Raw genomic sequence first — 26,433 nt, 5'->3', positions numbered from 1 at the left:
GATTCACAGAAGTGAAAGGACAGACGCAATTCCTGCCCACAGGCGAGAAGGACAGTGACACAAATGTGTCAATGATCGCATTTGGGATTGTTGAGGTCATGGAATCCAGAGTGACTGAGGAGCTGTGGCAGGAGGAGCTAACTGAGTTAGGACCAGGGGTTTGTGAGGCTGGAGTCCGTGAACGCGAAGAAAGGACTTCTTGGGAATAGGAAATGGTGGGGAGGAGGAATTACATTTTCTACTAACTTCAAACTGAAATTTAGCATTTTCTTTAATTATGAATGTGGGCAATAAACCATGTGGTCTAGGAGCACCGGTATTTTGACACCAGTGGAAACTACAGATATTTTCATATTACATGGCAGTTGTTGACAATATCTTGAAATATTTACACATTTCACCACTGAGACACCATGGTACTTGGAGACCCTTTGCTAGATCTTGTTATTTAATGTGTTAATAGACGACATCTATTACTATTTTTTTAATGTTGTGATTACTGTATTTCAATGTCATTGGTTGCCTTTGTCATCCTGTGTATTTAATTTATGCATTTAAAAACATGACTCTGAAAAGAGACTCATAAACCTCACAGAGTTGCACAAGGGGTTGATGGCTCAAAAAAGAAAGAGAAGCCCTGAGCCCAGCCCTTGCCTTGTGGCTGCCACTGGCCCCCAGCCTGGGAATCTGCTGTGGCCTCTGGGCCTCGCACATGCTGTTCCTTACCCCTGTGTTGTCCGTTCCCTCCTCTCTGCTTGGCATTAAATTCTGGTGGCTCCCATCATGCTTTGCATGGACATGAAAAATTACCAACTTTGGGAAGCCTCCCTGGTGGTGCTGCACAGGCTACGTGTCCTAGCCAAGTGCTTGGTATCTTCTCCCACTCCCTCCTCCCTCACCTCACACTTGTCACACGGTATTGCAGTTGCCTCTTTCCTTGTCTGCCTTCTTGAACGGTCTGTGAGTTACTTGACAGAGAGGACCCCTCTTCTCCATCCCTGATCCCCTGTGTGTGATGTGCTTATTACAGGAATTCAACACAAGGATACGTAATGCAGGAAGAATAGATGGATGGACAGATGGATGGATGGACGGATGGATGGATGGGTGGACAGATGAGCAGACGGATGGATGGATGGATGGATGGATGGATGGATGGATGGATGGACAGATGGATGGATGAGCAGATGGATGGATGGGAGGACAGATGGATAGATGAATAGGTGGATGGATGGATGGATGATGGATGAAAAGATTCAGATACAGGTGCAAAGTATTTCACATATACAATCTCTTTATTCAGTGTTTCTCCTCTTATAAATTATATTTTTCTTCCAGGGAAGGTTGGTGGGAATCTTTGTGCTGATAATACCCACAGCTCTTCTCCCATAGCAGGATCTGAGGGAAACTTGGCAAGAAACACTGCCTCTGAATCCAGCCTCCCAGCCGCAGCCCCAGGTCGAGCAGGTAGGCCGGAACCACGGTCACTGACCAGGGTATCTGATCCTCTCAGTCTGAAGGAAAGTGAGAACTCAGCACAAACGCCATGGACGGCACAGTGTGGGAGGGAGCAGCCCAGAGAGAGAAGCACGAAGCACTCGCTCATGTCGGAGGAGGAGGAAGAGCGATCCATGGGCAGGCAAGCCTTTTCCATGGCACAAAAAAGAATTTTAGAAGCATCCAGTTGCATAAAGACAGGAAAAGGGCATCTGTTTCAGCCAGTGTACCACAACAAACCACCCACTCGCAGATGAAATGCACTTTCACAGCTGCCTCTGAAAATGGGTTTGAAAAACCAAATACAAAATAAAAATAGGAACTCTTATTTATTGAGAGCTTACTATGTGTTGTGAGACTTTCCTATGCTATCCCCAATCTCACCATGTGAATGCTGGCACAGTTACTATCACTATTTTACAGACTAGGTGACAGGCTCAGAGAAGTTACGTCACCCGAGAGAGGCCACGTAGATTTAAGTAGCAGAGTCAGAATTTGAACCCAGGTCTTTCTAATCTCAGAGCCAAGTCTTCCATTTGCATTAAATTAATCTTTAATTTATGGAAAAGTTTCATCCTCTTGAGGGAGAAATCCGCGTAATAACTCTGAAATAAGACCATTTTTATGAGTATTAGGTGGGGACTTTCAAAGGCTCTTTTACCTCAACTGGGTAAAATAGTATCCTCTTTGGAGGAGTTTGACCTGCGGGCTCTGCAGTTGGGTGGGAAGTCTGTTGATTTTGGGAGCAGCCTCTGAGCTGGAAACAGGAGTATTACAGACAACATGGATTTTATGAAAGAGAAGGCCATGACACAAAGTCTCACTGCAACCCCATGATTTCCTTTGCAGGGGAATTTAAGAGAGAAACCTCCTTCAGACCCGGTTAGCGCACTGTTTTCAAAAAACCTGAATGGAACAACCTGTTGAGAGAGCAAAGAGCGCTTGTGTTTGTGGCACACGGGAGCCTGGCGGCCGCAGGAGTGTGTCGGCGGGAGACCCACGGCAGGCCTCCCCTCCATAGCCCCTCCCGCACCCCAGACTTAGCCATGCTGGTACTGGACATCCTGAGCTGCTTCAAGTTGGAACGTCACATCCTCCAGAGTTCCAGGCGGCACTAAAGTCTCTGGGACATGGTCAGCTGTTTAGATGGGTTCCCAGGAAGGCTCACTGTTCTGGAAAGGTCTGTAAGCCTGTGACCTGAGCTCCTTGAGGTTCAGGGGGCAGGTCTGACTGAAGCAGAGTTTTCCCTTCCCCGGCTCAGGAGGGATTTCCCACTTCTCCCTGGTGAGTGTCTGAGGGTAGTGACTCTGCCAGGCTGGGGGCCGCAGGTCCCGGAAGCCCAGGGCATGGATGCTTGTGGGTATTCAATTGATGTCTTTCCCATAGTTGGTTTCATTTAGGCATTGTATACGTATTTTCTGCCAAACTCTGTTACACTTCAAGCTCCGTGAAGGCAGGGACCATGACTACTTTGTTAACTGTATAACCAGGGCCTGGCCCTGAGGCTGGCACTAGATGCCCAACAAAGGCTTGTTGAATGAGTGTCCAGCACCTTAGCTTTTCTACAGTTGGTCTTTCTGGTTAAAGAGAAAGAATGAAAGTGATGGGATTGACACTGTGTTCTATGGAAATGCTGCTCCCTGGAGTTGTGCAACATAAGTGCTCCAGATAGAAGGGCACACAGCAAAGCTGACTCAGGCGATGGTGCAAGTTCAATTTTTAACTTTTGTGCCCAGAAAGTCCTTATGTCTCAACTCCTCGCTGGGCCTGGGATGGTCCCAAAGTCTTCAGGCTGATGTTTCTTTAAGGTCGTCCTAGGAAGCAGGACCAGAGTCCTCCTGTTCATGAAGGCCAGGGCTCCCTGTGATGGTCCCCAGATTGGGTACATCCATGGCCCTGCCTGTGCTCCTGCTACATCTACCCGGGGCCAGGCGCTTCCATCTCTCACCTTCCCCTCTCTGCCAGCTCTCAGCATGCCTTCCAGGACATGGCTTGTGTTTGGCTAATGTTTGCATGGAGTTCAGTCTCTCTCCTGGAGAAAAGGGCAGATATTCTGATGGCTGGGGCACCAGCTGGGGCTGTGGATTCCAGCAGTGCAGCAGAGGGGAAGAAGCCCTGGAATCTGAGTCTGGAGGCCGGGTCAGAGTCTCGACACTGATCCTCAGCTCACTAGAAAATGAAGGCACTGTGATGCCTGAGGTGTTGGCTGCCTCTAGGGTTCCATGAGTCTCAGACACCCACCTCTTCAAGAGTAGGTGCCAAGGCTGTCACGAATTTGCAATGATTTTCCCATGTGTTAACTGGAAACTTAAAGGAAACATTAGCCGTGAGGGTTGGGAGCTTAGATTAATATTTAGAAAGGATTTACAAATAAAAGAACCCAGTTAATCCCAAAATAGAAGTCTTTTCATTTCTATTTGCGTAGTGGGTGGAGATGGAGTCCCTGGCTAGGACATTTCCCATAACCTTCCCTGTCAAGCCCCTCTGCTGTAGCAGTTTCTAACTTTACAGCCACAAAGCCAGCATGTGCTTCCCACAGCTTCAGCCCCCACTGCCGGAGGATGCATTCAGGGTTCTGACTCTGGCCCGAGGTGGAGGCACAGGGCTTGCCAAGTGAGTGCCAACTTTAGCAAGCAAAGCCTCAGGACAAAATGGAGAGGCAACCATGACAATGGTGTCAGATCACTCTATACAGCATAAAAGATTAAGGGCTAGACTTTGGTGTGAGACAGGCTTCAATCCTTGAACCATTGTTTGGCAAACTAATTGGCTTACTTAAGCCTCAGATTCCTTATCTGTTAAATGAAGATAAAAATGGTGTCTACATCAGACAGTTCTTGTGAGAATACAGTAACACAGCTAAAGCTCTTAACCTAACGCCCAGCAAGCAGTAAGTGCTTAATAAATACTGGCTATTATTATTATGCTTTTGCTACGGTTTGAATGTGTCCCCTAAAGTTCATATATTGGAAACATAATCTTCGGTGCAAGTGTTTAGAGGTGGGGCCTTATAAGAGGTGATTAGGTCAAAAGGGCTCTGTACTCAGGGAGGACTTAATGCTTTTGTCTTGGGAGTGAGTTATCTTGAGAGTGGGTGGTTATAAAAGCGAGTTTGGGTCCCTCTTGCCCACTCACCCTCATCCTCTCTTGCCCTTCTGCCTTGAGCCATGGCATGACACAGCACAGAGGCCCTCACCAGATGCCAGTGCCATGGTCTTGGACTTCCCAGCCTCCAGAACTGTGAGCCAAATACGTTTCCTTTTCTTTCTTTTTTTTCAGGTCAGATGGGTAATGTGCCGACATTGTAACAAGGTTTGAGGGTGGCACATCTCACACGTGTGTGAGCACCCAATCATCATGCTCACGAACTACGGAAGGATCAAGCCAAATACATTTCCGATAAATTACCTAGTCTTAAGTATTCCGTTACAGTAGCACAGAACAGACTGAGATGCGTTATTCTGGCCTATGTCCCTTGGTTGTTGCATGACAGGATGTTCCCTTCACTACTGAGAGCCGATGTCTCCTTGTCTCCTGTTACTTCTTAGACATTAGTACCTTGAAAGTTTGGCATAAAATCTCAGTTAGGGCCTCAGAAGACAGACACATGAGATAACTAGGCTTTAGAAACACTCCACCCCCACACACTCAGCTATGAAAATGGTTTGTTTCCTGCTGCTGGAAATCCACACATTCCTCCTTGCCAGTGTACACACAAGCAGAGATCAAGTGAATATTGACTAGGGTTCCCCTACTTCCTCTCTTAAATGCCATCACCCGAATCGGACTGAGGGCACCCCTGGAGTCACTCACAGCAGAGTAATTATGTGGAGGCGACACATCCTGCTTATGTCTTCAGACCCCCACCCTCTGGACTGGGAGCTGCGGGGCAGCAGCAATGAGGCCTTCTGGAGGGGTCTGCATACACCCCTCTGGATCTGTCCTGGTGATGTTCTGCTGGGCTGAACCCCTCCCACCACCTGCTATCATTCCATTCACCCCTTGAATGTCCTGGGCAAAATGTGTCAGGCCACAGGGAGGAACTTTCTGCTGGTGGTTCCCTAAAGATCCTCTGATGTAGGAAGCCACTGCCTGCAAGTTTAAAGTCCCAGTTTTCAGATAAGTGTGAGTTTATACTTGTTTATATATTTTTTCCTTAGAGTCTCTGGTTGGCTTTCTTTTTTTCCTCCAATGGGCAAGAACTTGGACTTTTTTGTTCTCTTTTCTTTCCCCAAACCCTTTGATGAAAGCTTCAGGAGCATTCAACTAATAGATTGGCTGGTAATGATAAAATTAAATGATCAATTCAAGTAACCAGTAAGTGCTATAAATCCAAAAGCAATATATATTTTTAATCACCAACATCCTAAATGTTTGTAGGCCAAGCTGGTGGTGTTTGGAGGATTGGAACAGAAAGACATAAGGGACCACTCTATATTTCAGACAATTCACTTGAGCGAAACAGCAAAAATCAAGAGGTAGGCACCACAGGAGGGGGGTTGGTAAAATCCAGACCAGCCTGCCCTTCTGCCTCCTCCACGGCCTAAAAGCTGAGCATCCGTGGTGTGGCTGGGCTTGGCTGAGGATTCTGAGGGGTCTTAGACCTGTGCTCCGGGTAGTAAAGCCCGATAGCCCAGTTCTCAAACTCACAAGCCTCAGTGTGTGCGAGAAGAGCTGGAGGAGCTTGCTGACCTGCAGAGTCCTGCCCCCAGCTCCCGGGACCCTCCCTGGGATGTGCAATGTCTGTGCTTGTCATGGGGATGTGCAGGACCTGTCTCACATGGGCTCCAGAGAGCTGTCAATTTTTCAGGAATTCTGGGAGTGAGTTGTTAAACACAGCCATCACTGAAAATTGAATTATATAAACTTATAAATGATATGACAAGCAAATGAACACTCCAAACATATCCCTTCCTCATTATTTTACTATTATCTATGTTCTTGAGGTTATCTATAGCTATTGTATCTAGATAGCCTCATGTAATATATTGACGTTTCAGTCAACGACAGACTGTGTATATGGCAGTGCATTAAGATTATAATACTGCACTTCCACTGCATCTTTTTTCTTTTCTTTTCTTTTCTTTTTTTCTTTTTTTTTTTTTGAGACACAGTCTCACTCTGTTGCCCAGGCTGGAGTGTAGTGGTGCAATCTCAGCTCATTGCAACCTCTGCCTCCCAGGTTCAAGTGATTCTCCTGCCTCAGCCTTCCGAGTAGCTGAGATTACAGGCATGTGCCACCACACCTGGCTAAAATTTTTGTATTTTTAGTAGAGATGGGGTCTCACCATGTTGGCCAGGCTGATCTTGAACTCCTGACCTCAGGTGATCCGCCCACCTCAGCCTCCCAAAGTGCTGGGATTACAGGTGTGAGCCACCGCAACTGGCCTTCACTGCATCTTTTCTATGTTTAGATACGCAAATCCTTATTGTGTTAAGACTGCCTGCAGTCCTCAGTATAGTAACCTGCTGTATAGGTTTGCAGCCTAGGAGCAATAGGCCATACCATACTGCCTCGGGGTGGAGGAGGCTAGAGCATCTAGGTTTGTGTAAGCCCACTCTGTGATGTTTGTACAATGACAAAAATTGCCTAATGACTCATTTCTCAGCATGTGTCCTCACTGCCATAAATAGTCACCATTATATGACTGTATTATCTCTTCCTAACTCACTGCATACTCAGTGATTCCACATTGGTAGCCTGGAATTGGCCATGGTGAGAGTATTTACACCATGGAAATTGGCAGAGGTTGTAATCCAGGGCTACCAACCTGAGAGTTGCTGTTGAACATTTACCAGCACGCTGCAGCCAGGGGTTGGGGAACCCGAAAGTCGAGCTGGATAAGCTCCTCAGGTGGTTTCAATGCAGAAGCTCTTCTTGGAACAACACTGTGCAGAATAGACTCAGAGGTCCAGCCCCAGGTACTTCTGTGCTCTGAGTGTATTAGTCCATTTTCACACTGCTGATAAAGACATACCTGAGACTGAGCAATTTACAAAAGAAAGAGGTTTAATGGACTTACAGCTCCACGTGGCTGGGGAAGCCTCACAACCATGGCAGAAGGCAAGGTGAAGCAAGTCACATCTTACATGGATGGCAGCAGGCAAAGAGAGTGAGAGCTTGTGCAGGGAAACTCCCCCTTATAGAACCATAAGATCTCGTAAGACTTATTCATGACCATGAGAACAGCACGGGAAAGACCTGCCCCCATGATTCAATTACCTTCCACCAGGCCCCTCCCTCAACACGTGGGAATTCAAGATGAGATCCGGGTGGGGACACAGCCAAACCATATCACTGGGAAAGGAACTGAGGTGCTGCCTCCATGGCTCTGTAAATGACCCCATGACCTCGGGCAAGTTACTTGCCCATTGTGCTTAGCCCTATCGTCTGTAAAATAGTGATGTACCTAGTATCTATCCCCATCGTGTGATTGTGAGGGTTCAATGAGATAATCCATGTTAAAGTCTCAGAACAGTGGCCGGTATGTAGAAGGCTCTTGATAACTATTACCTATTATTATGATCTGACAAAAGAAAGTTAATTTTGTCCAGCAGATCATCTTTTTTTCTTTTATATCATTCTTTTTCTTATGATCGTCCTGCACAGTCTTTGTAGAAAATTTAGAAAATAAAAATCAAAACAAGGAAAAGAAAAAGCATCCATTTCTAGCACCCTGTGAATATTTTGGGGGGCCTTCAGCCTTCTAGTCTTTTTCCCGCACCTAAGAGATGTCATTCTTGATGCCCGTCTGGAAAGGGATGCTCTTGTTTGCTAACTCGTGAGGCTTCAGCAATATTTCCTCTCCCACTCTAGGTGGATGGTGAGTTCATTTCTTCTATTTAAGTTCATTATTCATGCTCAGACGCTCCAGGACAGCTGGTTTTGTCACCATGATGAAAGGGCACTGGCAATGGGAATGGCATCTATAGTGTTGGCATTCTATATTTACTTTCGTTATCATTTAGAAGGATCCTTCTAATCAACTTATTAGACAAATATTTGCTGAACACATAGTAGATACAAGGTATTGTGCTGCGGGGGTTGTGAGGGTAACAGCGTGTCTTCTCCTTAATAACAAGCTTAATAGCATTAATAGTGTGAATTACTATTTAGAAGGATAAGAAATATTAACAAAATGGGAGGCTGAGACACAAGAATCACTTGAACCCAGCAGACGGAGGTGGCAGTGAGCTGAGATCTGCACTCCAGCCTGGGCAACAAGAGCAAAACTCTGTCTCCAAGAAAAAAAAAGAAAGAAAGAAAAATCAAGAAAAAATAAACTATAGATTTTCTTTTAATCAGATAAAACTATGTTTAGCAAGAGGAACCCCTCATCTTCACCTATTTATCAAAGTGCCAGGGAGGCCCGCGCCTGCTAGGAGGAAGGGCGGCTCTTCCTGGCCTCCTCTCTGGATTCTGCTGCCTTCAGATTCAGCAGATAATCTTCCTGCAAGATCCCAAACTAAGCCTCCTTCTTCATTTTGTGCTCAACCTGTGGACCCAGAGTAACCTTGCTCATTGCCAGAGAAGACCCTAGCGAGCTGGGCCTGGGGAGAGATGTGTATTGATCTCCAATGCTTAAGGGATTTTTAAAGGGTAATTTTGACAATGGAGGATTTGGCTTCTCCACTGACTTCAGAATCCAAAGCTTTTACTGGACCTCTCGGGCCTCTGCCTTCGTCCTTCCTCAACCCTGTCTTGCAGGACCCAGGGTCCATGGCTCCTGTTGCCAGCTGATGAGGTGGGGCTGCTTACAGCAGCAATCTGGCTACCATCTGGCTTGAGGTGGCCTTGTCTGTGTGGTTTTTGTACCCTATATGACGATAGAGGCTGAGCTCCCTGCTGGCAGCCCGCCATGTGGGTGACCCATCTTGGAAAGGGACCCTCCAGCCCCCAGTTGAGCTGACGCTGCCTGGAGCAGAGACAAGTGGTCCCTGCTGAGTCCCAGGCTGCACATTCATGAGCAAAATACATAGAAATTGCCAGCTGGGTACGGTGGCTCATGCCTATAATCCCAGCACTTTGGGAGGCCGAGGCAGCCGGATCACCTGAGGTCAGGGGTTCAGGGACTCCTGTTCAGCACCCAGTGCCTGCTCAGCAGGAGGGGCTCACAACTTTTTTTTTTTTTTTTTCAGACAGAGTCTCGCTCTGTCGCCCAGGCTGGAGTGCAGTGGCGCATCTTGGCTCACTGCAACCTCTGCCTCCCCGGTTCAGGCGATTCTCCTGCCTCAGCCTCCTGAGTAGCTGGGATTACAGGCGCCCGCCACCATGCCTGGCTAATTTTTGTATTTTTAGTAGAAACGGGGTTTCACCATGTTGGTCAGGCTGGTCTCAAACTCCTGACCTTGTGATCCGCCCGCCTCGACCTCCAAAAGTCTTGGGGTTACAGGCGTGAGCCGCCGCGCCCAGCCCACAACATATTTTTTTAATGCTGACAGAATAAATGAATTGGGAGGGTGCTCAGAGGTTATGCAGGTCCAACACCCACCACAGCAGAAATCCCCTCCGTGATAACCTTGGCAGGTGATAACTTTTGGCTTAGATGCCTGCAGCAGGGAGAGCTCACTACGTCACGGAGCAGCCTATTCCATTAGGTTTTTAAAAAGCGTTTCACTGTGATATTAAGAATCATCTCCCTATGATCTTTCCCACTTGCTCTCCAGGCCTTCACCACCCCGACTGCCTCCTGGAAGAGAGCTCAAGCTTGCCATATCCTGTGCACTGGTGATGAGGCCCCAGACAGGTCTCCGGCCCTCTGGATCCAGGTACCTTTATGCACCCTGGAATGACTTATTTCAGGATGGTGGGGGCACCAATACATCCTCAGGAATTCTGAAAATTTGTAAAAATTAAGGAAGAGTTCATCTGGTGCATAGTTTTTTCTTTTTAAACTTAAGATGATAGGAAAAGCTGAAGAAAGTACCACCTCAAATCTACATCTTATGCAATCTTATCCAAAGTAATTTGGATACATCGGGATCCAGGTTCTGTCTCTCCGATCTCCTATTTAGAGACACCATAAAAGATAATTTCTGATCCTGGGCTACACTCCACTGTTGCAACGTGATGGGCAGTGGTTCTACTTCTCCAGGTTAGAACCTCTCAGGGGAGTGGCTCCACCTTTAGGGACTTTTCTGACCTGTGGGCCCATCTGATTTTATCTCCTCTGAGCGGGTGCAGGATGCCCAGGGGCCATGTGGAGAGGAGACGGTGCAGCCCTGGGAATCTGGGGCAGGTGACCTCTTGTCCTGGCCTGTGAGGCCGGTCCTGTGTTCTCTGAGGGGTCAACCCTCTGCATAAGTATGCTCTCAAGGTGTGGCCTCAACCAAAAAAATAAACAAGATGAAGCCTCAAAGTTCAGCTCCATTGTGGCTATTGTGTTTGTACCAGAGACTTTTGTCTGGGAGCTGGCAGGAGTCTTGAAGCCTGGTGTTGCTCTGCGTAAGCTGCTGAAATGACAAGGGGACAGCTCAGCTCTGGACAAAAAACACCTCCCTGGACGCTAAGATATCATGCTTTACCCCCAAGTCCTTAACGAGGATGGAGAAAACCACAGAGTGAATGCTGGAACTGCCCGGGACGTTCCCTTCCGCACTCAGTATCCCCCGGCATCAGCCTCGGTCCTTTTCATTTTAATCAGTCCCGTAAGCCAGCCTCTACCTTTCAAAGGAATCCGAGGAACCTTCCTGCCAACTCTGAGCTCCTGCGACACTCGAGGATGTGGGCCAGGCTCTTGTGTAGGTTAAGGAAGTCTGAGAAGAATAGAGATTATAGGAAACAGTCTACCTTTCTTTACAAGACCTTGTTTTGCATCCCTGAAATTTCAGATTCAGCTCTTACAATGAAGTCCTGTTGTAGAAAGAGCTGGCCTTTTATCACCACTTAAAATCTAATTAATCCATACTGAAGCACAAAGATTTCTGTTGTATTTTAGGGTGAGGGGTCATAGAGCCCTCTTTGTTCATCCTTAGACTTATAATCATCAAGCATTGGGGATATAATTTTACCAAATTGGAAGGTAACAGATCAAGTCCTTATCACAAAGCCCAACTCATAGTTTTAACAAAGTCCTGCGTCCTTTACGTGAAACATTATATTCAAGAAGAACAAAAACGCATTTCAGAGCGCCCAAAGAGTTAATGACCACAGCTTATATTCCAGGCAGCATAGAACCAAGATTGTCACATTACCGTCAACCACAAAGGACAGCAGATCCTATAGGGGTGGCAAAGTCCTAAGACCTGTCGCAATGGCTTTAATCTTTAGAATAGCAATGCAATCTGTTGGACTTTTACTGTCTTTCCTGGGATGGATTTTATCCATTATTACAACTTATTTGCCACACTGGAAGATCCTCAACCTGGACTTAAATGAAATGGAAAACTGGACCATGGGACTCTGGCAAACCTGTGTCATCCAAGAGGCAGTGGGGATGCAATGCAAGGACTTTGACTCCTTCCTGGCTTTGCCTGCTGAACTCAGGGTCTCCAGGATCTTAATGTTTCTGTCGAATGGGCTGGGATTTCTGGGCCTGCTGGTCTCTGGGTTTGGCCTGGACTGCTTGAGAACTGGAGAGAGTCAGAGAGATCTCAAGAGGCGACTGCTGATCCTGGGAGGAATTCTGTCCTGGGCCTCGGGAGTCACAGCCCTGGTTCCCGTCTCTTGGGTTGCCCACAAGACGGTTCAGGAGTTCTGGGATGAGAACGCCCCAGACTTTGTCCCCAGGTGGGAGTTTGGGGAGGCCCTGTTTCTGGGCTGGTTTGCTGGACTTTCTCTTCTGCTAGGAGGGTGTCTGCTCCACTGTGCAGCCTGCTCCAGCCACGCTCCCCTAGCTTCGGGCCACTACGCAGTGGCGCAAATGCAAACTCAGTGTCCCTACCTGGAAGATGGGACAGCAGATCCTCAAGTGTAAGACTCCGACAAGGCCAGAGATGTATCCTGTATCAACTGTGATGACAAAGACCTCTTTGTTTTATAGCTAAATCTGTGATGCTCACGTTTTCTCATTCACTATTTTTCTACAGTAGGTAGACCCACTTCCCTCTAAAATCTGAATAATGAAGGAAAAATCTTTTATCTAAAAGAAAATGATTATGGTAAGCATTATACAGGTAGAAGTGAAACAAGCTTCATTGATCTGGTTATTGAAATTAATGTGGTGGCTGTCCAATACAGTCAGTTTCAAGCTTTAATGTGTAAATTTCATATTAGAAAGCTTTTTTCTGTTTTTCTTTTTTTTGTTGTTGCTGTTGGTAGTCAGAAATGATCTTTAGTTTCTGTTTCCTAAAGAAAAAAACTAACAATCTGAAAATTTTAAGTGTTCTACTTTAGCAAAACCACATTCTAAGCCAACCTCAAAGTGTTATTTCCACAACAACGACTTTTTTCTTCTTTGAACAGAAGTGGTTTGTTTTTAGGATATTACCAGGCACTCAGTGCGGCAAGATTTTATGAGGCTGAAGAGTTTTCAGTACCTTGTGATCCTCTCAGATTTAAAATGCTGGCCAATCTCTTCTCTCATCCTTTCCCTCAAAACCTTCGTATTAAAAAAAGAAAAACAATTCCAAAGACATTTTTCTTGATATCCTGATATTGTCAGGTCATTTGAATAAAACCTTTCCTTTGTTCAATGAAAAATCACTAACATGGGGATATATACTTTAGTGGTGAATAAACAGAAATGCTGACTCCAACCTGCAGAGTCCAAATGCTGAACTTTCCTCGGCACAGAAAGCATATATAAGGAAAAAAAGTGTTTATGCACACAAGTGTGAATTTGACAGAAAGGCATGCAGATAAATAAACTAGATATGTAGTTCAGTATTGCTTCATATGCCATGTGGTATATGTAGCCTGAGGAATTTCTGAAACGCAGGCCCGAGTTAAGGTGTAGAGAGATTTCTGATAAGATTGATTTATTTGGTTAAGAAATACTTTTCTTAAACCTATTTTTAAAAAATAACACTCAGTATTACCATAACATGCACATTTGAAATGTGAGAACTATAAGAGATGAAAATCTGACAGGTGCAGTTAGTGAAACACAAAGCAGGAGGAGTTGAACCAAAACCATCAGTTAAACATTTTGCATTTAGACTTAATTCTTTGTTAGAAAGGTTGGGAATAACATGAAAGCCATTTTAACCTTGACAATGAAAGGAGATTATCACTTAATTATATTTCAGTGACAAACTGCTTTCTGTCAAATCCAGCCCACAGGACACAAACACGATCTTGGCCACACCTTGGCATTACTGGTTGGCGGCATTATTTCCCTATCCTTTTGTGAAACCCATTCAACATGGAATCAAACAATAGCAACTCTGGCAAGAATCCTCCTATATACACAATGAAGAAATATTTCTGAGTTTCATAAGTTATAACACAAGTGTCACACTTCTTTTCACAGCAACCGAAGGGCAGGAGTTAGTTTGGCTAAAGCTCTCAGGACATTATAATGGCTTTAGTATTTAGAACTGTGGCTCAACTAGCTGGAGTTTCATTATCTTTGCTGGGATGGGTTTTATCCTGTCTTACAAACTACCTGCCACACTGGAAGAACCTCAACCTGGCCTTAAATGAAATGGAAAACTGGACCATGGGACTCTGGCAAACCTGTGTCATCCAAGAGGCAGTGGGGATGCAATGCAAGGACTTTGACTCCTTCCTGGCTTTGCCTGCTGAACTCAGGGTCTCCAGGATCTTAATGTTTCTGTCGAATGGGCTGGGATTTCTGGGCCTGCTGGTCTCTGGGTTTGGCCTGGACTGTTTGAGAACTGGAGAGAGTCAGAGAGATCTCAAGAGGCGACTGCTGATCCTGGGAGGAATTCTGTCCTGGGCCTCGGGAGTCACAGCCCTGGTTCCCGTCTCTTGGGTTGCCCACAAGACGGTTCAGGAGTTCTGGGATGAGCACGTCCCAGACTTTGTCCCCAGGTGGGAGTTTGGGGAGGCCCTGTTTCTGGGCTGGTTTGCTGGACTTTCTCTTCTGCTAGGAGGGTGTCTGCTCCACTGTGCAGCCTGCTCCAGCCACGCTCCCCTAGCTTCGGGCCACTATGCAGTGGCGCAAACACAAGATCATCATCAAGAACTGGAGACGAGAAACACCAACCTGAAACACTAAGCCAGAAAGGACAAGCGTCTGCTGTTCAGGAGACGCTTGCTCAACACTGGATTTGGTAGGATGTCCCGCTCTAGTCATCTCACTGTGCTTTTGATTTTTGAAAATGCATTTTTTCCTGTGGCTATTAAACTATAGTTTCTTTCCAAGACTGGTAAACCATTTTTATCTTCTAGTCTGAGACCAAAATCAATCAAGACTGAATAGTAATGACACCCATTACTGTGGATGAGTTTTCTCAATTTTAAAATAGCGATTGCACAGAAGTGGTAAATAAAACATTAATCTCTATGTATCTTTGAAGGTATTATTCATATGGAGCGGAATCATTTGGCAAATCATTTACTTCTTTCAGGTGTTTAAGATAACCTAGTATAATAAGCCTGAGGTCTTGTTGCATATTTATTTAAAATGCATGACGTCTTATTATATAAAATAATTACTAGCTCTTTAGAAGCTTCAGAGGTGAAAGGTGTAGACACATCATCTCCTTCTGAATCAGACACCTCAGTGTCTCTATGGAACCTTTTTCAAAAGGCAGCCACATTCAGTCACGCCTTCTATACTGTCAGAGGCAGGAGGGCGATCTTGGGTTTTGGATGATTCAAGTAGACTCTGCCACACAAACGTGCTTCTGCATCCTGTGTTCTGTATTTCACGGGCAGCGTTTCTGGCTTCCCTGGCACTGAGCAGCCTGTGGGGGGCACGGCAGGGCAGGACTGGGGTGTGTGGGTAGAGAACCTCCTGGGACGGCTGCCTCTCCGTGGAGCACACTGCCAGCCCAGGCGCAGCGACCACAGAGCACATATTCTGGAGCCCTTCATTTTATTTGCTCAATGAAAATACTTTGTCCTTTTTTATCAGCAATACATATAGTTCCAACAAGAACTATTCATCACAAACTGCCAGCCTGGGGATTTCTTCATGAAATATTTTGTATTTGCTTGGTACATGGTTCAAGGAAACTCTTGTGTTTGTGCCAATCAGGGAAATAAACTGAACAATAAACGACACTGAAATAGAGTATTAGGCAATATGTAGCTTTGTTTTTGTTTTTTTTTTTTTTAAAAACCACTGAATTTTTTTCCACCCACAAACACATGGAAAGTGCAGAAACCAGTTAATCTATGTGATGTATTTGCATACGTTTACAAACAAGACAAATTAAAACAGAAACATGTTCAGAATTTAACCTGATTAAATATTAAGTTCAGTCCTGAGCTTTTGATATTTAATACAATATAGATAAAGCAATAGCAAAAAATTTTAATTTATTTGATTTGCATGCTACAGAGATTTAGCTAAACTTTGTTCATTTGGCTAGCAATATTCTTTTTGTACCTGTAACACTTAAGATTCTGATATACAAAATTGTAATAATATACTGATAATTCAAACTTGAGAACTAAATATTACATTCTTTTTACCCTGTGCGAATAAATTCTACCTTTTAAAAATGGTATTTATAATATTAAAATTCATATTTGTCCATATGGTTTTGTGATCAAGTTATTAAAATGTTTTGTCACTGTGAATCATTTGGGTTAGTACAAATATGACAAGATTATTAAAAGCTGCCTATAAATACATAACACTATTGCTGACTTTTAAAGTGTAGAAAAAGGATTATATTAAAATAAGTTCATCTCTCATGTTAGAAATGAGGAAATTTTGTGAAATACAACAACCAAAAGCATCTTGGTCACAACTGCTAACTACCAGCCTGAGACAGATTTTATTCTTTAATACTTGTCTGAAACTTTTTGTATTACAAAAAGTCAACAGCTAATCTGATGAAAGACTTATAAAGCTGTAAATATTCCAATATAGTCTCTTCTGTGTCAAATATTTAAAATGGCCAGAATCAAACTATATATTAAACAGAACATAAATAAGACTGTAAATAAATAAATGAAGAAAATAAAATCGCACGGAACAACTACACATAATTCTATAGACATTTTCATGGTCAAACTAAGATGCTGAAAACAGCTCACCTTCATTTACCTCTACGTTAAATAAACTTCTGTCTTTCACATTTGACCTTGACAAGGGTGAGCTGTATTCTTTTTCTAGTTTTCCTTAGTCATCTAATAGAATGAACTGGGCAGCCTTAAAGGACTGTACTCAGTCAATTCACTAGGCTGGTTTTTGTTCAAAGCAGTGTCTGCCATGTCCAGTTATGTCTTCAAAGAAATTTGTATGTAAGTGTTGGGACATTTAGGAAAAAGTAATTAAAGTTCTAGGCTCAGAAGTTGCTTAATTTGAACTTCAATTCCAATAACATGAACTTTCCAAAATATATATAATTGCTTTCAAGAAAATAAAAATTCTTGCTAGTGAGCATTCTAACTGAGGAACAAAACTTTTTTTTTTTCTTTAAGGGGTCCATTCCTTTAAGACAATTTTGGATTTCTTTTAAAAATCTATTTTATTTGCTATATTAGATGGCTAACCCAAAATTGTTTCTTGGGTTATTGAGTAATAAGTATGGTTTAAATGGCCTAAATACTACATATTTTAAAAGCCTTGATGCTGGCAGAGCTGCACTGAGGATCTGTGTTTTTAAGAAGTGCCTGGCTCGGGTAAGGTGAAATTCTAAACTGGAGGACACATTAGTCAGTTTATCTCTCTAAACTTGTTCATCCAAAATAGGCCTTTTAATAAACAATTTAGCTTATACTTCAAATTAATAATCCCCCCACACACATTCTTCCCAACTATTTACCATAAATTATGGATAGAACCCCCTAAAAATGAGAGCTTTGAAGTAGTTTCTACTAAATGTTAGAAATCTGCTTGATAAACTCTTCTTTGTTTTTGGCAACTTTGATTCTATCAAGACATCTTTCCCCCTCTTCTTGGTTACACCAAATGAGTGCCGACGCGTCTCCCTCCACCCCTCCAGCTCTCTCTGTCCTCAGAACACAGGGCCACCACTAGGCAACATCCTTAGATGTAGGGCAAAACACTGGTGCAAGCCAGAAACTCACTTTTGAACACTTATGCAAATTCAGGCTGAGTGAGACAAACCAGCTGCTCATTTGATGAGCTTATTTGCATCTCTGCGTGGCTGGTGTTCTTTCTTCTCCCTGCCCTCAGTGTCATGAATCCCAAGATCTTTCGTGTAGCCAAGAGTAGTGCTCCTTTGTATTCTTATTCTTATTTTTATTCTTAAGAGCACTTGGTAGTTTATATCTTAGTTTTCTTTAGAAAAATATAAAAGCACAAAAAGGAAATTGTCTTAAGGAAACCAGGTGTTCCCGCACAGGTGATGGCCGTGAACGCAGCATCCATTTCGGGTGGACTTTGGAACGCTGCACTCCAGCGTGTGCTCACACTGCCTCCAAATGGAAAGCGCTCCTCTCCTCGCCAGCGCACAGATACCACGTGGCGCTGCTGCCATCGGCACAGCCTACTCACAGGAACACAAAGGAGAAGCAAAACCACCTGCTGAACCAAGTTGTTTCTCAACAGCCGACTCAACAGTACGCACGTGGGGTACTGCCTCTATTCCATTTTTACAAAATGAAGTCCACTGGCAATGCGCACATACTGGGCAACATTTGTGTACCAGGTTATCCCATCTTTCTTATATGATTTTTTCTTTTTTAAGCATATAAAAATTACACTCAAGGTACTTTACAAATTAATGTGTTGAAAATCTGATGTGAAATAAAAGTTCTTCAAGAGTTGACAGTTATGTTACCAAAAAAAACCAAACACCAAAACAAAAACACAAATCTTCAGTCTTTTACCCTCCCTAAGAAAGTGAACAGATGAAAAAATAATTTCTTAAGTCATGTAATCACACATCATCAGCCGGCAGGGATGGGATGCTTATCTTTGCTCTGGTGAAGTAGGCAATCTTCTCCCTAGAGTTGGGGTGAGAAATAAATTGACTTATATATGATGCTAAAAATACTCTGGGACCATTAAAACAGTCCCCAAGACCTGCAGTGGCAGTGATGTCTCTGCAAGCACAGGTAGAAGCTCTTTTCCTTACGCAGAACTCCATTTAAAATCAGGAGAGCCTCTGCCTGCTTAAAGGGGGGGTATCAAGGAGAACAGCAGCTCTGGATCACGGAAGTCACCTATAGACCAAGCCCGTAAGTTCCCTTCAGGGAACTTCCAACAGAAGACAGTTTTTAAACTAGTAAGGGTTTGGTCTAGGATGGGTGTTTCCGAAGTAGGTAGCAGAAGACTCAAAAGGCCCAAAATCCTACATGGAAACTTCTCAGTAACCTCACAGAAAAGCACACAATAACAGGAAAAGTCTTTACAATCGATACCATGCCGGGGCAGGGACAACCTGATGAGCGACACCACGACGCAAATGAAAGGAGAAGGAGGAACTCACTATCTGAAAGGTAGTAACTGCCCTGGTCCCGAAGCAGCGGAGAGGCTGAGACAGGGCAGAGCGGTTTTCAGGTGAGGAGAGTGCTTAAAAAAAAGGCAAACAGTGCGTCTATTTCCCTACAGAACTTCACACTGTACATGGCATTTATGCCGTCAGCACGTATTTCTTGAGGGCATATTACATGCAAGGGGCATGCTGGTAGCTGAAGAATCAAGCACTGGCTCTCCCTTGCGAAAGAACAGTCCAGATGGGGGAGGAGGTGCGGGTTAGAAACCAGAGCTGAGGTGGGGATATTCTGAAGACTAAGAAAGGATAGAGAAGAAAAGGAGGAGTGAGAACACTATGGACACTGGCACTGGAACGAGCTACTGCTGTGAACAGTGTCCTTTAAATTTGTTCAATTCATAAGAGGAAAACAAGAACAAAAAATGCCACGAGTGTGGGTGTGATGTCAGCGGAGGCCTTAAGGCGCAGCTGCTAACTGGGGTGCTTAAAAATACCTGAACTAGTTGCCGGCACCTGCATTTGAGATATTTCACATAAAATTGTTGATTTCTAACTTCTCTTGAAAAATTAGAAGGCCAGGGACCATCGGGCTCCTGATTCCAGGTGAAACAAGCAGCTGGGGTGGTGCCGGGCAGAACGGCCCAGGCCCCACCGCTGCCTGATCTCACCACCCCAGGCCAGGCAACGGCAGCCGTGCAAATCCCACGCTTCCAGCATGTTCTGTCTCACCCTGGTCCACCTCATCATTCTCATCACTTGCCTGGTGATATAATATGCTTCGTATCTTAAGGGAAGCTGGGAATGTTCGTGGATTCTTTGCTTCGGGTTTCAGCAACAACTGTGAGTTGTGTGACTTTCCATGCTAGACAATGCTGCTTATTCTCTAAGTGACCACAGCACCAGGGACATGGATGGGTTCCCCTCACCTGCAGTTCTAAAACCCAAGTAGTGGCACTCCCTGAAAGTCACAAATGTGATTCTTTAGCAGAAAAGAGGGTGGAAAAACCTCTCTACTACAGGGTGTTGCAGAAAAATGAAAGAGCTGTGAGCCCACTAAGGCACACTGCTGCCGCCACACGGTGCGTGGCCCTGCCCTCCCGCTTGGCACCAGACCCCAGCCTGCCATAGCTGTCCCTGCTCCACCACGTGACCTAGCTTCCCCACACTTCAAAAACACTCGCTTCTTCTGGGCTTCTCCCCTTTATGCCTAAACACTTTCCAAAGACTCGTCTATACAAAACCTCAACCAAAACCAAATAAAAACGCAATAGGAACAAACCTTTTTGCTGAGCTCCCTCCGTCGGGGCTGAAACCATCTAGTGTGCTCACCAGGGATCCCGGATGTACTTTTCAGTTCTCTCCATCAATCTCCTCTTCCCACCCTCTGGCCCCAGGCTCCTGGTTCTCCTCTGACCTCTCCAGCCATTCCTTCTAGCATCTCTTTTGGGGCGAGCCCTTCAGTGATTGGTGCCCACCAGCCTCCTTTCCCAGTCACCTCACATTTTCTGGGATGTCTGGCCCATTTCCACAGATGAGACCAGTGCATTGAAGATGAGCACTCCCATTTTTTAATCTCCATCCTGACCCCTAACCCTGGCTTTAGATTTTTATTTCCACTTGTCTACTGGTCATGGTTACCTCAGTAGCCTGCTGGCATTGCCTGGTGTGCCATGGCAGAGGTCAGCATCCTCCCCACACCCCTGCTCCCCAGCATTCTCCATCTCGAGCGCTGGCACCACAGGGCAGCCGCTGCCCCCCACAAACCTCCCATGAACCTAACTGGCCACCCTTACCCGCTTCTCTCCAGCCCACTCTCCACAATGCCTCTGGTATCTGCCCTACATAAAACCCATCCCCATCATTTGGTTTTGTGCACGGAGAGCCCTGCTGGCCGCCCCATCAGAGACCACGGGTGGAAGCCTTCTGCACAGCTTCCAAGGCCTGTGCAACTTGAGCCCAGTTCTCCTGGGCAGGCTCACCAGCTGGCAACTCCCCATGCGCCAGAGCTTGGCACTGACTTCTAAGGTCTGTGCCTCTGTCCGCGCTGTTCTTCCCGCCTCAATGTCCCACTCAAAACTGTCACCCCTAGGTGCCTAAGGAGCTTGCAGCCATCCTTCCATGATGGGTTCTCTTATAATCTCCTCTGCTGGTGCCCGCAGCCCCAGCACCTGCCCCATACTGACTGAGGCTCCTCCCACATCTCTCACAGGTCCCTACCTATCCCTTTAGTTAGCTCTTTCCACATGCGCTGCAATGACCTGGTTACCCGCCTATCCCTGCCACAGCCTAGAGCCCCCCAGAAGAGCAGAACGAATGCACATGTTCTTAGCCTCCACATCTCAGGCCTGACAAGGTGTAAGGTTTCTGGGGCTGCCCAAGGAATGTCTGTAAAATGAGTGAACAAAATCCCAAAGATGTCTGAGTTTTCTGTACCTTTGTATCCTGTGTCAAGATAGCCCAGTGAGATGTGCTAACAGCTACTAAGAGCTGGGGACACCCTGGGTTCTTGTGCGGAGTTAGGCTTTCATCAGCCTTTAACTCTGCCAGTCACATTTATCACCTCAGGTGCAAATGGAAAATTATATATTCAAGGTAGAGAACAGAGGATTTCTGTCTCGGATCCTCATATTAACTTTCACTGCACTGAGGTGAATTCCTACACAATCAGACCCCGTGAGGGCAACCCAAAAGCTGTCCTGGATGGGGCTATTCACCTGAAGGACTGCACCTGCCGAGGCACCTTCTGGCTCTGCTCCCGGAGCCGACACACGTCCTTGGAGACTTGCCTCATCAACTTCTCTGCATTCAGACCTTGCTTCTGCTCTTCTTTGGACTGTTCAGCCTGGAAAAGGGAACAAAAATGTAAGAAAAACACAAAACACTGATTAGAAATCCCTGGAGACATCCTATGAAGCTTGAAAGATTGTGGACTAAAGTCAGGAGGGCAAGCAAGGCAGCCAGTGGGCTGGTGTCCTTTTTATCACCCATCAGGGGCCAACACCCACATGACCAACTCATGCTGAGCATATGTTGATTTTGGGGTAAGTTCATTTTAATCACATTTTAGAAATCTAATTACACAGGCAATATGTGACAATTTTATTACATCTGAAAACCTAAGAACTCTCAAAAATGAAACTGAAAATTACTCATAGCACTGTTTCCAAAAAATATCTACAGTTAAAGAATGTTTTGGGCAAATACACTTTCAACATCTTATTTATCTTTTTGACCCTTTTTATCTAACTTAGTCATTTAAAAAGCTGTTTATTTAAAGTAGAATTTACCAATCAAAAAACCTGCACATGCCGGGTGCGGTGGCTCACTCCTGTAATCCCAGCACTTTGGGAGGCCGAGGCAGGCGGATCACGAGGTCAGGAGATCGAGACCATCCTGGCTAACACGGTGAAACCCCGTCTCTACTAAAAATATAAAAAAATTAGCCGGGTGTGGTGGTGGGCACCTGTAGTCCCAGCTACTCAGGAAGCTGAGGCAGAATGGCTTGAACCTGGGAGGTGGAGCTTGCAGTGAGCCGAGATCGCGCCACTGAACACCAGCCTGGGTGACAGAGTGAGACTCTGTCTCAAAAAAAAAAAAAAAAACCTGCACACATACGTGTATAGCTCAAAAAACTTTTACAAATTGAACACACCCATGTAACCAGCACCGGAGGAAGGGGAGAACACTCCTGCCCTTCCAGCTCTGCCCCGAGGGTTCCCAGCATTCTGACTTCTAATGTGCCTCTTTTGTCCTTGGTATAGATGGAACAGTAAACAGAGACTCTTTAGGGTGTGGCTTCTTTTGCTCAACATTATGCTCACGAGAATCATACACGCTGTTATATGTAGTTGTAACTCACTTTCCTCACTGCTATATAGTATTCCACTGTATGACTTTACTACAATTTATCATCTGTTAGTAATAATGAACATTTGGGTACTGTGCATGGACACATTTTAAAATAAAAATGTACTAATGATACTATATTAATTGTCTTTTCATTTCATTATTTCACTCATATTCATTCACCCAATCAATAAATATTTGTGGACTGTCTTTTAAGGAAAGGTGGTATAAGTTGGTGAAGAGCAAACATTCAGGTCATACGGCCTGGGGTCAAATTCCATTTCTACCACTTACTAGTGATGTAAATCTGGGCAAGTTGCTTGACCTTCTGGTGTCTTAGTTTCTCCATTTGTACACTGGGAATAAGCACTTACTTCAAAGTTGTGAAGTTTAAATGAGTACATATATATGTAAAGTACTCAGAGCAGTACCCAACACATCATTGAATATACTATTTCAGAATGAAGCTATTACTGTTGCTTTTTTGTTGTTGTTGTTGTTTTACAATATGCCAGGCTCTGTACTAGGAGGCAGGGTTATAGCTGTGAACAAAACAGATGAAGTCCAGGCTGGGAGGCCAAGGTGGGAAGATTGCTCAAGGCCAGGAGTTTGAGACCAGCCTGGACAACATAGAGAGACACTCTCTCTATGAAAAAAAAAAAAAATTAGCTAGGTGTGGTGGCATGTGCCTGTGGTCCCAACTACTCAGGAGGCTGAGGTGAAAGGATCACTTGAGCCTGGGAGTTTGAGGCTGCAGTGAGCTATGATCACCGCTGCACTACAGCCTTTGTGACAGAGCAAGACCCTGTTTCAAAAACCAAAACAAACAAACAGGTGAAGACCAGTGGCAGAGAAAAACAACAGCAAAGAACAGAAATTGTTTAATAATTATTAAAAATTAACAATATATTGTTTTTTTCTCAGGTTAAACCTTCGTCACTTAACACTGAAAAACACAGTCTATTTATTAGAGCAGTTTTAGGTTCATAGCGAAATGGGGTGGAAAGTAGAGTTCTCATTTACTCCCTGCCCCAACTCATGTATAAACTCTCCCACTATCAGCATCCTCCACCAGAGTGTACGTTTGTTACAATCAGTGAACTTATATTGACACTTCATTATCACCCCAAATCCATAGTTTATATCAAGCTTCACTCTTGGTGTACATTCGATGGGTTTTGGCAAAAGTATAACGACATGTACCCACCATTACAATGTCATACAGAGGAGTTTCATTGCTTTAAAATTCCCCTGTGCTCTGCCTATTCCTCCCTCTCTTCCCCCTAACCACTGATCTTTTCACTGGCTCTGCAGTTTTCTTTTTCCCAGAATGCCATACAGTTGGATGATGCAGTACACTGCCTTTTTAGAACAGCATCTTTCACTTGGTGTATGCATTTAAGTTTCCTCCATGTCTTTTCATGGCTTGATAGATAGCTCATTTCTCTTTAGTGCTGAAGAGTATTCCATTGTCTGGATATACCAGTTTACTTAACCATTCACCTACTGAAGGACATCTTGACTGCTTTCAAGTTTTGGCTATTATGAATAAGGCTGCTGTAAATATTCATGCAAAGGTTTTCATGTGGACGTAAATTTTCAACTCATACCAAGGAGCACAACTGCTGAATTGTATGTAAGAATCTGCTTAATTTTATCAGAAATCTACAACTGTCTTCTAAAGTGCCTGTATGATTTTGCATTCCTATCAGCAATGGCTGAGAGTTCCTGTTGCTCCACATCCTTGTCAGGATTTGGTGTTGTCTGTGTTTTGCATCTTGGCCACTCTAACAGGTGTGTAGAGGTATCTCATTGTTGCTTTAATCTGCAATTTCTTATTGACATATGATGTTAAATATCTTTTCATGTGTTTATTTGTCATCTGCTTTGGTTAGGTGTCTGTTCAGGTCTTTTGCCGATTTTTAAACTGGGTGTTTGTTTTGTATTTTTGAATTTTAAGAGTTTTTTGTAACTTAGATAACAGTCCTTTATCAGACATAACTTTTACAAATATTTCTCCCAATGTGTGGCTTGTTTTCTCTCTTTCTTGACAGTGTCTTTCACAGAGAAGTTTTAAATTATAATGAAGTCCAGCTTATCAGGTATTTCTTTCATGGATCATGCCTCTGATGTGTTGTATATGAAAAGTCACTGCCATACCCAAGGTCATCTAGATTTTCTCCTAGGGTAACTTCTAGGAGTTTTATAGTTTACATTCTACATTTAGGTCTGTGATCATTTTGAGTTAATTTTTGTGAAGGGTGCAGAAGGGTCTATATCCAGATTCATGTTTTTTTGCATGTGAATAAATGTCCAGTTCTTCCAGCATCATTTGTTGAAAAGATGATCTTTTTTTGATTTATTTTCTTTGCTCCTCTGTCAAAGGTCAGTTGAATATAGTCAGCCCTCTGTATCTGTGGGATCCACATCCATGGATTCAACCAACCATGAATAGAAAATATTTGGGAAAAAAATGGATGGTTGCAACTGTACTGACATTGTTTTTCCTTGTCATTATTCCATTAATGACATTATTACTACATTATACTGTATTACTACTGTCATTAAATACAGCATAACAATTATTTACATATTATTTAAATTATAACAGGTGTTATAAGTTATCTGGAAATGATTTAAAGTATATGGGAGGATGTGGGTTATATGCAAATACTATACCATATTATATAAGGGACTTGAGCATCTGTGTCCATGGGGAGTCCTGGAACCAATCCCCACCAAGTATGTTGAAGGATAACTGTATATTTAAGTGGGTCAATCTATTTCTAGGCTCTCTGTTCTGATTTGTCTATTTTTTCACCAATACCACACCGCCTTGATTACCATAGCTTTACAGTAAGTCTTGAAGTCAGGTAGCGTCAGTCCTCCAACTTTATTCTTCTTCAATACTGTGTTGGCTATTCTGGGTCTTATGCCTCTCCATATAAACTTCAGAATCAGTTTGAGTCTTACATAATAACTTGATGGGATTTTGAGTGGAATTGCATTAGATCTATAAGATTGATTTGAGAAGTACCAACATCTTGACAATACTGAGTCTTCCTATACATAAACATGGAATATTTTTCCATTTATTTAGTTCCTTTTACATTTTCTTTCATCAGAGTTATGCAGTTTTCCTCTATAGACCTTATACATATTTTGTTAAGATTTACAAGCGTTTCACTTTTTGGATACTAATGGAAATGGCATTGTTTTTAATTTCAAATTCCACTAGTGCATTGCTGGTATATAGAAAAGTGATTAACTTTTGTATATTAACCTTATATCCTACAACCTTGTTATAATCACTTATTAGTTCCCAGAGTTGTTTCTGTTTGTTCGGTTTTTGGTCAAATCTTTCAGGTTGCCTACATGGACAACCATCTTATGTGCAAACAAAGACAAACAAAGACAATGTTGACGTCCTTCCCAAGCGGGATACCTTTTTTTCTTTTCTTATTGCATTAGCTAAGATTTATAGTGTGATACAGAAAAGAAGATGTGAGAGGGACAGTTTTACTCCATTCCTAGTCTTAGCAGAAAAGCTTCTAGTTTTTCAGCATTAAGTATGATGTTAGTTGTAGAGTTTTCTACATGTTC

At 43.9% G+C, this 26,433-nt stretch overlaps 3 protein-coding genes and 1 non-coding gene across 4 annotated transcripts in view; 2 read left to right on the top strand and 2 right to left on the bottom strand.

The window, feature by feature from the left end:
- Positions 1 to 4,775: 4,775 nt before the first annotated feature.
- LOC112209124 (small nucleolar RNA U13) lies at positions 4,776 to 4,877 on the bottom strand. The gene has a single exon (XR_002943791.1). It is a non-coding gene; the product is annotated as a small nucleolar RNA U13 (small nucleolar RNA).
- Positions 4,878 to 11,653: 6,776 nt separating this feature from the next.
- Positions 11,654 to 12,413, top strand: CLDN24 (claudin 24). Its single transcript, XM_063810014.1, has one exon. It carries the CDS (start codon positions 11,751 to 11,753, stop codon positions 12,411 to 12,413), a length of 663 nt encoding a protein of 220 aa, XP_063666084.1. The 5' UTR covers positions 11,654 to 11,750.
- Positions 12,414 to 13,870: 1,457 nt separating this feature from the next.
- CLDN22 (claudin 22) lies at positions 13,871 to 15,714 on the top strand. The gene has a single exon (XM_001160888.7). It carries the CDS (start codon positions 13,959 to 13,961, stop codon positions 14,619 to 14,621), a length of 663 nt encoding a protein of 220 aa, XP_001160888.2. The 5' UTR covers positions 13,871 to 13,958; the 3' UTR covers positions 14,622 to 15,714.
- WWC2 (WW and C2 domain containing 2) overlaps positions 15,638 to 26,433 on the bottom strand; it is a 215,104-nt gene continuing 204,308 nt past the window's right edge. The window contains 2 exon segments of the mRNA XM_054683510.2: positions 15,638 to 18,493; positions 21,699 to 21,826. Of these exon segments, the coding sequence (XP_054539485.1) occupies positions 18,427 to 18,493; positions 21,699 to 21,826 (195 nt within the window). The 3' untranslated portion in view covers positions 15,638 to 18,426.

This window comes from Pan troglodytes, chromosome 3 (genome assembly GCF_028858775.2).
Source record: "Pan troglodytes isolate AG18354 chromosome 3, NHGRI_mPanTro3-v2.0_pri, whole genome shotgun sequence".
Lineage (NCBI taxonomy): Eukaryota > Metazoa > Chordata > Mammalia > Primates > Hominidae > Pan > Pan troglodytes.
Note: the sequence above shows the minus strand (reverse complement) of the source record. Positions and strands in the feature narration are given on the sequence as shown.